General features: G+C 32.8%; 2 protein-coding genes across 2 annotated transcripts; both read left to right on the top strand.

The window, feature by feature from the left end:
* The first annotated feature begins 10,411 nt into the window (after nt 1–10,411).
* Nucleotides 10,412–14,303, top strand: LOC141605745 (uncharacterized). The gene is made up of 3 exons (XM_074424629.1): nt 10,412–10,552; nt 13,100–13,487; nt 13,581–14,303. The coding sequence occupies exons 2-3, from the start codon at nt 13,104–13,106 to the stop codon at nt 14,157–14,159; spliced, it is 963 nt and encodes a 320-aa protein (XP_074280730.1). The 5' UTR covers nt 10,412–10,552; nt 13,100–13,103; the 3' UTR covers nt 14,160–14,303.
* On the top strand, nt 11,706–12,916 carry LOC141607899 (uncharacterized). The gene is made up of 3 exons (XM_074427249.1): nt 11,706–12,053; nt 12,128–12,353; nt 12,441–12,916. The coding sequence occupies exons 1-3, from the start codon at nt 11,706–11,708 to the stop codon at nt 12,914–12,916; spliced, it is 1,050 nt and encodes a 349-aa protein (XP_074283350.1).
* Nucleotides 14,304–14,386: the final 83 nt, after the last annotated feature.

Here is a 14,386-nt window from a genome sequence, read left to right on the forward strand (position 1 = left end):
TATTTTTGTGTCGGTTATATCCCATACTTTTTTTTGGACACAAATACATCTTATGGGATTTGCCCTTTTATAAAATAGTTTGTGTGACCAATAAAAAGGTATTGTAGTGATTAGTGAACACAAAACAGAACACAAAAATGAGATTGAAAAATAAGACTTTAGGAAGGGCTTTATTTGGAGTTTAGGCCCTTTATTTGATCAGATTTGTGACACCCTCATTTTTAGCATTAAATAAACACGTAAATTCTACAGAAAAACTGACAGGATATGTTTGTAATTGGTTCAACTAGATAAAACCTGTAATTTTTAAAACTTTTCTAAACCATTCACAAACATTCCCAAATGAAGAGTGCCAAAACCTGCAAATATTAACCAACTAATTTACATAACAATACTAAGTCGTGAGAATAAAGTGATACAAACCAAAGTAAAAGAGGGAGACATATGTCCCTCCAAAATATAAACACAACCATATGTTAAAGGTTTACTACAAAATATAACCAAACTAAGTCCAAGGTTCTTTTGCTCACTAGCTCGTCCGTGTACCCCATCTAATCATCTTCAACCTATCAATCGCATTTTATACAAACACGAAAGCCACAGTTCAGTGGGGAGTAACTTCGAGTCCTCCCAGCCACGAAATGTCATATTTAATGTAACATGTAATGTAACATGTAAACAACACCATAAATAAACTAATTATCGAATATTCTAACATATGAACACTAAACTGACCAAATTAAACTATCATGTGAAACATATAACAAGCAGTAATCCAAACTTTATCAATTGTAACCGGCTTGCATCTCACCTATTACAATTCATAAAATCACCATACAAGAAAGGGCAATATATCAAAGACAGGCATAAGTTCTTAGCACCGTCAATAGTCACTCTGTAACTCGAGTCTATACCACGAGGTAGGGAAGGTAATCGAACCGGTATCTTGGCTCAGAGGTTCTATCAAAACATGGCTAAGACACAACACAACCCTAGTCCTAAATCTGCGCAGACCTAGACATGCGGATACACACCACCGCACCCAAGACCCACAATTTTTTAAAACAAAGTGAGTACCCTAAAGAGTCCACCAAAGGGTTGGCTAGTACTTAAGCTGACCACTTACCCTCAAAATAAGTAACGAGGTCATGCCCCAACTTGGATATAATCCCACCAAGTCAGGAACACAAAGGCTATTAAGCAGTGAACATATACTCGTTAAAGACTATAAAGGCCTATCTATGACAAACACAACAACCTGCAAGAAGTATTCAATACCAAATTCTACTTCAAGCAATATTAACAATATTAAAGGTTTCAGGGAATCTAAGGCCGTTTCTACAATATAAGAAACCATTCAATTCAACCAACAACACATGTGAACTAAAAACATATAAATGGCCTAAAACAAGAATAAGGCCAATTATCCATTTTTCACAATAATTTTCATCCAACCGAATTTTTACCCGCAACCCCGATCCCCGCGACAGTGCGGGTTCAATCGCGGTGACCAATCACACAATTGATCGACATCGATTCATCAAAGGGACTAAGGCTCAATTTTCGGCATAATCATCCAAACATTACAATTATCGCTATAGAATACATTTTAAGCCTATTCATTGCAATTTCATATTATAACCTATCCTAACATGTGCCAACTACCCATATAAGCATAACTTTACCATCAACATTATATTTACTACTAACATTATTCTTTTCATAAGACTACCCATATGTTACTTATACTAAATATAACATTAATACATCCGAAACGACAAACAACGCATGGAAAATCGCGAAAACAAGCAACGGGCCAACCCGGGCCAACCCGGCTGCCGTGGGCCTCGCACGGCCTGCGGCCTGCCTGGGGCCGCCACCCCAACCCTCCTTTTCTCCAATTTTGTTCATTTTAACATCGTTTTAAGCATCAATTAATCATTCCCATTTCATTTCCATACTAATATGTGAACTTAAACATACAAAAGACATGAATTTAACACATATTTTCATGTGAAATAAGCCACTCAAATAACATTCACAAAATCATACAAAAAGCAAAGAGTGTGACATTAATTCGTCGAGTAACTCGAAATATGTTACCTTAAGTTAGCAAAGAGACAAGTAATGACTTGAGAAAGCTTCTAAAACCCAAAATTACTCTTCATCTTCAACCACATATGAGTCACCTAAAATAATTATGTGAAAGGACGATATTAACGAATTATCTTTATATAAAATATGAGACGGAAATTAAATTGATAACTAATCTTAGACTATTATCTCGAATTTTAGACACTTGTTGTATACATAGGTTTTACGTGACACTTCAATACGGTAATTCCAAGCTTCAAATGAAATTAAACTCTTACAGGATACTAATGCCACATTAACCTTAATCTCACCCATATAATTTCCCATTTAGTGAGCCAACTCAGACCCTTCACACAAACTACTTCATTGGTACCAAAATGACCAAAGAAATTGTTAGCAATATCCGACTACTAGACGCCAAAAGAAGCTATGACCACGACTCAAAGAGCCACTTAGGCGGCCCCTCTCTCACGACCTCAAACAACCAGCCGTGACCAAGGCCACGATCGTCCCGGCCATGGTCACTCGCTGGCTCCAATCCGTGCCCACCAGCCTCTGCCGAGGCTGCATGCCCTTGCCTGTGTCACTCGACCCCCAAGTACATCCCGTCCGTGATGACCTTGCAAAACAGTCGCCACCGACCAACCAAACCAAGAACACGACTCCAAAACAATCCCAAAACGCAAGCAAAACCGTCCCAAAAACAATCTAAAATACATACAACCCATTGTAACATCCCAAAGATGTCCCGATTTTTGGCCTTAAAACAATCCCAATTTCAACACCTATAATTTCCGGAACGTGCCAAAACAAATCAAATACCCCCCAAAGATCATATTGAGACGGGAAAATAACATACAAATGAGAAAGCATAAAGGTTCAAATTTTATCAAACAAAAGCATAAACAGACGACACAAAAGACGGAATTTTTGACATATGTCGAGTAACCTATCACCGTTACCTCAAACGCTCTTCAAAACTCCGAGAAAACGTCTAAAAAGTATGAGCTTCTCACCGGGTCTTCGATTTCTTAAACTAGAGGAAAGAAAACGAGATAAAAGAGCTAAAAATCGAACTTTCATGAGACGGGTCAAAAATCAAATCATCACAAAAACAAGACTTTCTTACCTTGAAAGATGAAGGAGGAAGTGAGGAGGAGAATGGTACAAAAATTATGGAATTTGGTTGAGAATGGAGGCGGGATCGAGGTTTTAAGGTCTCAGAAAATGGTGTACGGTTGAAGGTTAGTCCTAACATTGTTGTTTTTGGTTTGTTGTCCGCAGGTACAAGAGAAAAGAGTGAAGGGGGTGGGGACGTAAGCAGGATAACAACAACACTAAATAATAATGAAAGAATGAGTGACGAGCTTGCTTGCCTGCTATATATTATACGTACGTTTCTTCATCGTTAAGTAATTTCACTCGTTTTTAAAACCGTCTCGAGTTACTAAAATCGGTTTTAGTAAAAGTTTCAGTAATAAAACAGAATCAATAATAAATAAATTTAATGAGTGAAAATAAAATAAACTCAGCTAGTTAACGTAAATAATACAATATCAGCTTGAATCGGAATTATTAGCGATTTTTACGAAACTAACAGATATTAATAAAAATTGCTAATTTAGTGAAATAAGCTCAAAATAGCTAATTGGACGGTTTTGTTCCCAAAATCCATCTCGGGTTCACTTAAAACAACTTTCATAAGGACTCGTAAAGAAACGGAAATTATTAAATAAATAAACTCGAACTAACTCCAATAAACTTATTAATGATTATTAAAATTAACGTATCGAATTATGATGAAATTAATTAATTAGCTAAGCATATATATATAAATCGTTAAATGATGTAATTAAATTCAAAATAGCAATTAAAAGAATTTTATCCAACTTAATAAAATACGGGGTGTTACAAGATTGATCTCAAATATTTGTTTAAGGCGGTTTTACACAAATTTATTGTTAAGCGGGATTTCTTAATCATCATTTTACTCACACAAAATTAACTCTTATTTGATTATTAATCTTTTTTTTTATAATCCATTCGTGTGCACGACAACTAACAGTGAGCTGTGTTGTTTTGGACCGATCCATCTGGCGTAAGCTTCATTGTATTAGAGAGAGATACCTAGGGTTCAAAATTGAAATCAAAAGTTTGATAAAGCAAATTAGAGAGACGATGGAAGAAGTGATTTACAGTCGTCGTCATGATTATTACACGTTTGTTTTACAAATTGTTGTATATATGCATAATGCATTATCACGTATGTATTTGATTGTGTTCTCTATAATTATCCTTTACATGTTACCAAGCGATAATGGTTGTATTAATTTTTAATAAGATTAATAAATTTATAATTATTCATTTAACAATTAATTTATCATGCAAAATACGCTTATTATATCAAGTGTGTTTCTTTAAATTGGTTTACCCCAGTTGTATCCTTTGTTCTTGATTGATGAGACTCGGGATCTGCGAGAATTCTTCACTTCAATATAAACATATGACTAAAATTTGTCTTACGTGCATGGAACTAAAGAGAACATGATACAATAAATATCACTATATATATTTATTTTCTAAACTCAAATTATGGATACATAATCCTTTTGCTTATTTTCGCACTAAGATTAGTATAATTCGTTACGTAAAAAAAAAAAAAAAAAAAAAAAAAAAAAACTTACCAATAAATCCACTATAGGGTAACGGGTTTTAATTTTAAACCATTATGATGAAAAAAATTGATCCTTTTTGAATATTTGCGATTGTTAGATCGTCCATAACTATAACTGCAGAAAAACAAAGTATGCATTAGTATATAATGGGATTAAAAATTGTTACGAAAAATAATATACATTGATATTCATATACCATCTATACATGGCAAGCTATATAAAAAAAACTGTACAATAGCACTCAATGAACATTGCAAGGAAATGAAAAGACAGAATTCATCTTGCATGAAATTAAATTACATAAAAGTAGAAGAGCGAGAGAAGTAGAAGTGGTAGAAAAAAATAATATCTATTTGTTGCGTAGTAGGGGCCTTATATATACCAACACAAAGTTGTTTAAATCCTATTAAAACTCCAATTTTTATTATTATTTATTACTCTCCGTATATGATATTACGTGAGATTTTAGTATTGGTATAAGAGTACTAACTTCTATTAGGAGTCTTGATTTAAAAAAAAAATATGAAAAGTTGTAGATGGATACGTATGCAAAACCATACATTGATTCCTAGCCCAACTCAATTACTACTACTGTTAAAAAAAAGGAAAAATTACAAATAACCACCACGTATTTGCGTATTTTTACAAATTACCACCATGTATTTGCGTTTTTACAAATAACCCCCAAACTTCAATGTATATTCCCCAATCACCACCGTATTTTGACCCCGAGCATCGTCTTTCTTATTTCTCGACTTTTTAAGTAACGATTTACGCGAAATTCCAAAACTACCCTCATTGTTTACACTGATTGAATTATTAACCAAATAACGTAACATTTCTCCCTTCTTGAATCTTGATTTCCCTAAATCCCCCGATTATTTCCAAACCTTAAATCCCAAAATCTCTTAATCCCAAAATTCTTTAATCGCCGATTGAATCGATCAATTCGTTCAGTATAGCTTGGACTAAACTTTACCTGTTGAATAATTACCGATAAGGAAATCTTTCATTTCAAATTGAAAAAAAAATTAATGAGATGAATCAATGAATGCACGAAGTGGAAAAATTTCTGACTAAAAGGACACGCATAAAATGAAGAATACTGAACAAAGTGGGAGTACAATTGTCGTTTGTTCTAGTTTCCTGGTTAACCTGCAAATAACTATGAAGGGAAGCAAATTTCCAGATGAAACAAGATATGGAGCTTCAGGTTCAAAGTTTGGCATACATGAAAATTCAAGGATTCTCACCATTTGACCAACAACATGGGGTTGGAGTAGACGTCCATTGAAGTTTAGGTATTAAGTGTCGTATTATTGTCATGAATCTCTTCTAGCAAAAATCTTCAAAGATCAATTCGTTAGGTATGAAAAATCGCCAAGTGGGTGGATGTTTCATTGAGCTGGAGTCATTGGTTTCTGCAATTTAATTCTTTAAGGATTTGGGGATTTAGCTTTTCCACGAAATAATTGGGGAATTTTAGGATTTGTAAATAATTGGGGGATTTAGGGATGGAGATTCAAGATTGGGGAAATGTTAGTTAATGATTCAGTTAGTGTAAGTAATGAGGGTATTTTTGGAATTTCGCTTAAATCGTTACTTAAAAAGTCGGGAAATAAAAAAAATGATGTTCGGGGTCAAAATACGGTGGTGATTGGGGAATATACATTGAAGTTTGGGTGTTATTTGTAAAAACGGAAATACATGGTGGTAATTTGCAAAAATATGCAAATATATGGTGGTTATTTGTAATTTTTCCTAAAAAAAACATGTTTAAAGTTGGAGTCTTACCCTAGTGTTTAGATAAAAGTTAATTTTACAAATACCATCGCAAATATAATAAGGCAAATTTAACAAAAATAACCCAACGTTTGTTAAGTATTCCGAAAATAACCCAACCTTTTGATTTTAACAAGAATAATCCAACGTTTGCTTTTGTGTTACAGAAATATCCCAACATTTTACTTATATATCGAAAAATAATAATTTAATCATATATTAATCTATTCATTAACTTATTGACAATATATTTGCATAAGTAATTATATAAAATTATGAAAAATTTATTTAAGAACAATTTTAAGCATGGAAAAAAAATTGAAAAAATTTTATACTACTGTTCGAAATCCCAAAAAGCATAAATGATATGTTTAAAAAATTGTTTGTTTCCTCAAATCCTCGGTTTAAAAAATCAAAAGTATTTCTCTCATAACTATTTCCACTAATTTAAAATCTATCTTATTTCTTTTCAAAAAATTATATATTTGTTTTATAATTAATTTTCCATTGACAAACTAAGGAAATTATAATTTTTCCAGTTTTTTGGTTATGAGTTTTTTTTATATATGATATCATAAAATAATTTTAAAGATTTATGAAACTATTTTACAAATATCATTTATCAATATTTGGTAGAAATTAGTTTAATTGGGATTTCGGGATATTTATGTGACAAAAATACAAAGGTTGTATTATTATTGTTTAAGTTAAAAGGTCGGGTTATTTTTGGAAGACTTATCAAAGGTTGGGTTATTTTTGTTAAATTCGCCATATAATAACATATATTTTATCTTTTAGTAGAAGTTATTTAGCATTATTTATATATTTATTAATTTAAGGTATTTTGCTAATGTGGGAGACTCTGTAAAAGCTCGAAAAAAGCTTCCTTTATTAATATAGACTAGATTTAATGCCCCGGCGATGCCGGGGCCAATTTGTAATGCTCTGTCGTGTAGAATGTAGTAATTAACAAATATTTTCACGATCGAAATTATATGCTACTTTGTTTGTGTGATGTTCTATCCACGTATGAGATTATTTTTTTGATCAACTACTTTTGACCTGTGTCTTTTTTTATTCATACTCAAGGTTGTACTTTGTAGACTTGTAGTTATAATGTGAACCCAAACTAAATTGAGTATTAGCGAGTATGAATGTAGGATTGTAAGAGTGTACAAATTACCGTATAAGTCATTATATCACTTAATAGCAAATGTATTCGGTTAATTCTATTGATTTACTCCAAATTCATACTCCGTATTAAGTAACCTTAAAAAGTTAGGGTGTATACTTTAATATTACTTGCAATCTCAATAAACATAAACAATAATGAACACGATAAAAGCCTATTTAACCCCAGCTCCCACATAGAATTGGCTGCTCAAGGCTGAGCTTGGTTTCAAATGTAACGTCTTGTGTATTTTTTTCGTCTTGTGTAACTCAAAATTACCGAAACTCTATAACTAATAGAGCCAAATGTCTTTTTTTTTCTTTGGTGTTGATCAAAAGTATCCCCTACCTACAGTTGGGGCAATATTCTTCGGGAATACCGAAGGTAATTTAATGGGTTTACCCCTCTCAAGTTAGGTCTTTTTCATTCGCAAGAGTCGGAAATCTAACCCCTGACCACTTATTTAAGAGATGAGAGCCCTTACCACTCACACCAGCCAACTGTGATAGAGTCAAATGTCTATGCTAAGAATTATGTAGTACCCATTCCCATCTACTTCAAATGATTCATTCACTATTTGAGTATTTGATGTCAAACTTGATAAATTATAATCTTGATTATATTTCGTCAAATAAACAAAAAATACTCCAAGATATATATTACTAACACCAAAAAAACGTTTGCCGTTTTTGGGAAGTTCCGAGATATATATCTTGGCTTAGCATCTTTAAGCTTTGAGGAGAAAAGTTCATAGCATTGGCTCTACCTTGTTCAGTTATTCATATATATTCTCACAAGCTTTGCTTTTGATAAAACTCCTCGCGGAGAAATAAAAATCAATTTTATTTTCCACCCAAGAACTCTCTAATTTCAAGCTTCGTGAACTGTAAATATGAAATCATAAAATTAAAAAATCCATAATTATGCAAATTTAGTTACTAATATTAAAATACTTATATATTGAGGAATTATGTTCATTAAACGAATAAAATATCACTTCAATACAAAAACTACGCACATATAATTTCAATGGTCAGACAAAGTTAACAAACAGAGCTGAACCCGATATCTTACCGTCACGTATTTGTTTCCTAAAGTGAAAAGCAGAGCAAAACGAAGTAATTCGAAAGCATTAATGATTACTCCTTAATATTTTCTGATGAAAAAAAAAGAGCTTTGAAAATTAAAATGTTTGTATGATTGAAATTACGCGTTACTTCGTTCGTGTGGTGTTCTACTCATGAATTTCTTTAAGGTCGGCAACATACAATTACTCCGTAGTATATAAAACCGCATTAATCAAAACTAACTCAAATAAGAAAACGTTTTGCATAAAAATATAGAGTCATGCAAAGTCACCGCAACTAATAATATTCACGCAGAGTAACTCAATTGACTGTACGTAGTATGTACATAAGCATACACATTACTAAGTTTAATATTAAAAACATATGATCGTTTAACTATTTGCATACTCAACAGTTCTTTTTCTGTAGTTTTATAATAAATGTACGAAAAGAAAGGTGTTTGAATACTCAACATAAGGGAAACGCATCATTGACGATAAAGAGTGAATGAACAAAAAAAGTGTGAGATTGCGAGTGTATAAATTCTTTCAATCTTAGGTTAACATCTTTAGCTAGGTCTCTAAAGGTAGATTAAAAAACTGTAAACGGAAAAGAGTGGTGTAATATCAAAGAAATTTTATTCCAATATTTAGATACAAGGTAAAGCTGTATATCATGGTCTTGTATGGTTAGAAACATTTATACTGTCGGTGACCGGTGTATTACGTTCTTGACTTTATATCATTATTATCGATTTATCGATTTGATCATGATACAAATATCCCTTCATTCCATGATAAGATAGTAAGAAAATATATACCCGTAATAAGGTCTTTAGGGTTATCTTCTTTCCAAAATTTTCAAACTTATGCCTATTATTACTTACCATCATACTATTTCATTGTCAATGTGAATATCATGGGTTGTTATCATATAACCTTCTCGGCCTGAAGTCCTGAACTATATTCTAAATACCTGCAATATTTAAAAAAAAAAAGTATCACATTCAAATTGGAGCAACTTACAATGGAATTGAAACAAATATACATATATCTCTTAATAATAATAATAATAATAATAATAATAATAATAATAATAATATAATAATAATAATAATAAGTAAACAATAAAGACAACATGAATAAAAAACGGCAACAATAGCATGTAGCACAATTTGAAATAAGTAAGTGGATCGGGTTTGAATCTTACAAAACCGATCAAATCCGAACTACAAATTCCCATAATGTTAGTTGTTACCTTAATTTGTACTCCGTATAAAGACTACGCAAACATCACAAGATTCACAACGCAATGAGTCCACACCATCTAAACTAATTGTGCTGCATAAAATTAAAACAAATAAATCAATTAGGGTCAATACCATGAGCAAAGGAATAAGAATTAAGTGCAAACAATAGAAAGTTTGGTTGGGGGTAATTAGGAAAGGGTAAGGGAATAAGGACTGATGATTCCCTTTGTTATTGTTTGGTTAAGCAAATTAATGATACCCTTTACCCATCTATCCTATTAACAAACCTCCTAATAATTCTAAACTGATACCACTGCCCCCCCCAAGGTTTAGATTTTCATTCCCTTCCTTACCCATCTATTTTCCTCCCTTCACTACAAACAACGTAGCCTTTCAAAAAGAAAAAAAAAACAACGTTGCTGCTCTACTGCCTGTCGTCGCCGCCGCCTGTCGCCACCTCACCGTCAGTCGCCGTCCTATCTGCCGTCACTTCTCCCTTCTCTCTTCAATGTTTGTCCTCTTTTCTCTAAAAAATTCATCCTTTTATATTTTGTTTTTTAGTTTTAATTTTTGCTTTTGTAAAGTATGGACTTATTCATGTTTAATTTAGGGTTTTTATTGTTCAATTTTTCTTATTTAGGGTTCTTATTGTTCAATTTTTTTGATTTAGGGTTCTTATTATTCAATTTTTCTGATGTAGGGTTATTATTGTTCAATTTTTCTAATTTAGGGTTTTAATTGTGCTTGACATAATTGTTCTTGACATAGTTGTTATCTCTAATTTACGCTTGACGAATTCAATAGTCTGACATAGTTGTTCTTCCATTTTTTTTTTTATATTTCATGTTAGCTACAATAGTCTGACATAGTTGGTCTAAGATGAAAATACAGGGTAACTTTTTTGAGTGTCTGATTTTGGTGGACATGAAATCTGACTTTTTCGTCTTATATTAATATGGAAAATGGTTCACTTTCAGGTGCTACATCTTACACAGGAAGTAGTCGCACCTAATTTATTTCACCAATTCTCATGTGACGGGTACTATTCCGTCACAAGTATTATTCACATTTGCGACGGGCCAAATGTGATCATTTTATGAGAAAATATGACCAGTTTTTTATAAATAACATTTTATGAACAATACTTGAATGGTTACATTTTCTCAAAAAGTGGTCAAATTTACCCGTCGCAAATTGTGACCGTCACAAGAGAGAATTGCTGAATTTAAAATAGTATTTTGTTGTTCCTTAGACAGACCGAACAATGAGTACTATGTCGAGCTGACTATGAAACCTTAGACAGAGAGAATTGCAATGGTAGTCCCTGCCTCAAAAGCTTCCACGACAATGAGTAGATAGTAAACACAAGACTAATTAACGTCAATTTGCTTTCAGCCCACTTAATTTTAATTAAGTAAATTGTGTTTATTGAGTTTATTAAGTATGTGTTAGACAAATGATATGGTATTATTCATGTTTTCTTGTTTACAGAAATGGCTCGTAGTGATCTTTCTTTGAGAAGGAGGAGAAATTTGGACTTTATACGATATGTTATTATCATAATGAAGTGTGTTGTATTGGTACATTTGATGTGGTATACCATTAGGAAGAGCATACATGACTCTCAATATTTAACATTAGATAAACGAACTAGAAGAAAACGAAGAATGTATAACTTGAATAGAATGATTAGGGAAAGTGACACTATGTGTAGAAACTTTCTTCGTATTGACCGTGGAACATTTGGTGTACTTTTAGAAATGATAAGAGATGTGGGGGGTCTAAGTGGAACAAAAAACATGAGGTTGGAAGAAATTGTTGCAGGTTTCTTATACACAGTGGCACACCATAAAAAAAATAGAATGATAGGTGCACATTTTTATAGAAGTGGTGAAAGTGTTAGTAGACAATTTCATGCTTGTTTAATGGCAATATTGAAGTTGCATGTTGTGTTGCTTAAAAAACCTACACCAATACCAGAAGATTGCGAGGATGATAGATGGAAATATTTCAAGGTACTATAAATATCTCTTGTGTTTAACCATAGTAGACATATAACTTCATTTTAAATATTTTTTTTTTCATGTAGAATTGTTTAGGTGCACTTGATGGTACAATGATTTATGTAAATGTACCTACTGCTGATCGGTCTAAATATCGGACAAGAAAAGGTAACCTTACAACGAATGTACTAGGAGTATGTTCTCCTGAAATGGAATTTATATATGTCTTACCTGGTTGGGAGGGATCTGCACATGATGGTCGTATTCTTCGAGATGCTATTTCTAGGCCCAATGGTTTAAAAGTGCCAAAAGGTAATTCAATTAACAAAATATATTTAATTAAAATCCGACTTACATTAATAATTACATAATTAAATAGCGTTTTTTTAATGTCTTAAGGTTGTTATTACTTATGTGATGGTGGCTACACTAATGGAGATGGATTTCTAGCACCATTTAGAGGTCATCTTTACCATCTTAAAGAGTGGAATAGTGGTCCTCATCGACCTCAGACCGCCGAGGAATATTTCAACTTAAGGCATGCACAAGCTAGAAACGTGATTGAACGATGCTTCGGGTTACTTAAGGGAAGATGGGGAATACTTAGAAGTCCTTCTTGGTTTAGTTTACAAACACATGGCCGTATTGTACTTGCATGCGCTTTATTACATAATTTGGTGAAGAGATATATGTCTCCTGAATCATTTGATGACGATGAGTTATATGAAGAAATTGAGAGTGATGGTGATGAAAGTGATGATGATGAGGTGGAGTACATAACCTCCATTAATGTAACCGACTCATGGACAGATAAGAGAAATTCATTAGCTCAAAGCATGTTCAACAATTGGAGAGCTAGAAATCGGATTGACTAGTTTATATTTTCATTCTTTTTAGAATACTTGGTGTTAAGTTGCTTTACTTTCTATCATTTGGATTGTATGTTATGTTTGAGCATCAAATTAAACTTGTTAATGTTTGTATTATTTAATACAATATTATGATTTTTTTTAATTAAATTAGATTGGTGTTGTCTACTTTCTGTTATAATGTTTTAGTAGGATGGATGAAAGTACTGCTAGTGGAGGTGCTATTGGAGTTGCTAGTGGAGGTGCTAGTGCAGGTGGAAGAGGCAAGAACAAACGTTTTTGGACCAAAGAAGAAGATAATGCTTTGGTAGCGGCTTTGTCTGACTTGAATGCCGATCCACACTGGAAATGTGAAAATGGATTTAGAAATGGTTACATGGTACGGTTAGAAGAAATTATTAGCAAGGCTATTCCCGGTTGTGGTCTGAAAGCATTGCCACACATTGATTCTAGACTCAAGACACTTGTAACCAAATTTAGAGCAATTGTTCAGATGTTAGGTACAAGTGGCTTCAAGTGGGATGATGAGAGACAAATGATTTCGGTGGAGAGATCAGTGTATGATGAGTATTGTAAGGTAATATAAGTTTACAGCTATTTTTTTATATATTATTTTTTTAGTTCAAAAGCAATTAATTTGGTAATTAAATCAAATGTGTAAAATTGTTAGGTACATCCAAACTGCAAAAACTTGTATGGACATGCTTTTCCTCACTTGAATGCATTGTTGGAAGTTTATGGCAAAGATTATGCGATTGAAAACCTACCGAGGGTTTTGTTGAAGCTATTGATAATATGGAGAAATCACACCGTGCAAGTTATGCTTGATTCAAGTGATGAAGAGGATGCCATTGTTAGTGGTAATGCAGAGTCTACCCCTCCATTAAAAAAAGTGAAGCGAGAACACACTTTTAAGCGCAAGGGAGGTAAGAAAGAATCTGGAAGTTCTAGCAATTCTGAGTTAGCTTCTTTACAAGGTTTTATGAAAGACATGAATGTTCATCTTTCTACCATGGCTAATGTGATGTCCCGAGCTGATGAACGTGAGCAACGTGCTGATGAACGTGAGAGAGAAATAAGCGAGAAGAGTGAAAAAGTGCTAGATGTACTACTTGCTTTGGAAGGTATTACACCGCAAGAAGCTTTGGAAGTAGCTCCGATCTTGACGGCCCAACCAAATAAGCTCATGATTTTCTTCAAGTGTCCCGATGAATTGAAATGCGTATATGTCAAAAGTCTTTTGACTTAGAATGATGTTGATGTTTGAGTCTATGAAAAACTAGTAGGTTGAACTTATAATCGTTTTTTGCTTTTGAACTTTTTTTACGGTTGTCACTTGGAACAATGTTTCGTATTATGGACAAGAAGTAATATTTTGCGTTGATGAATAAAATTATTTCGAAAAAAAGTTGTATTAAAAAAATATGTTTACTTGAAAAAGGTTGCATAACAAAAAAAAAATACTGAATAACATAA

This window comes from Silene latifolia, chromosome 10 (genome assembly GCF_048544455.1).
Source record: "Silene latifolia isolate original U9 population chromosome 10, ASM4854445v1, whole genome shotgun sequence".
NCBI lineage: Eukaryota > Viridiplantae > Streptophyta > Magnoliopsida > Caryophyllales > Caryophyllaceae > Silene > Silene latifolia.

Excerpts from the sequence above, each read along its gene's own strand:
- LOC141607899 (XM_074427249.1), top strand. The coding sequence starts at position 11,706 with ATGTATAACTTGAATAGAATGATTAGGGAAAGTGACACTATGTGTAGA. Across the intron at positions 12,054-12,127 it reads ATAGATGGAAATATTTCAAG|AATTGTTTAGGTGCACTTGA; the intron begins GTACTATAAATA and ends TTTTTCATGTAG. Across the intron at positions 12,354-12,440 it reads TGGTTTAAAAGTGCCAAAAG|GTTGTTATTACTTATGTGAT; the intron begins GTAATTCAATTA and ends TAATGTCTTAAG.
- LOC141605745 (XM_074424629.1), top strand. The coding sequence starts at position 13,104 with ATGGATGAAAGTACTGCTAGTGGAGGTGCTATTGGAGTTGCTAGTGGA. Across the intron at positions 13,488-13,580 it reads TGTATGATGAGTATTGTAAG|GTACATCCAAACTGCAAAAA; the intron begins GTAATATAAGTT and ends TAAAATTGTTAG.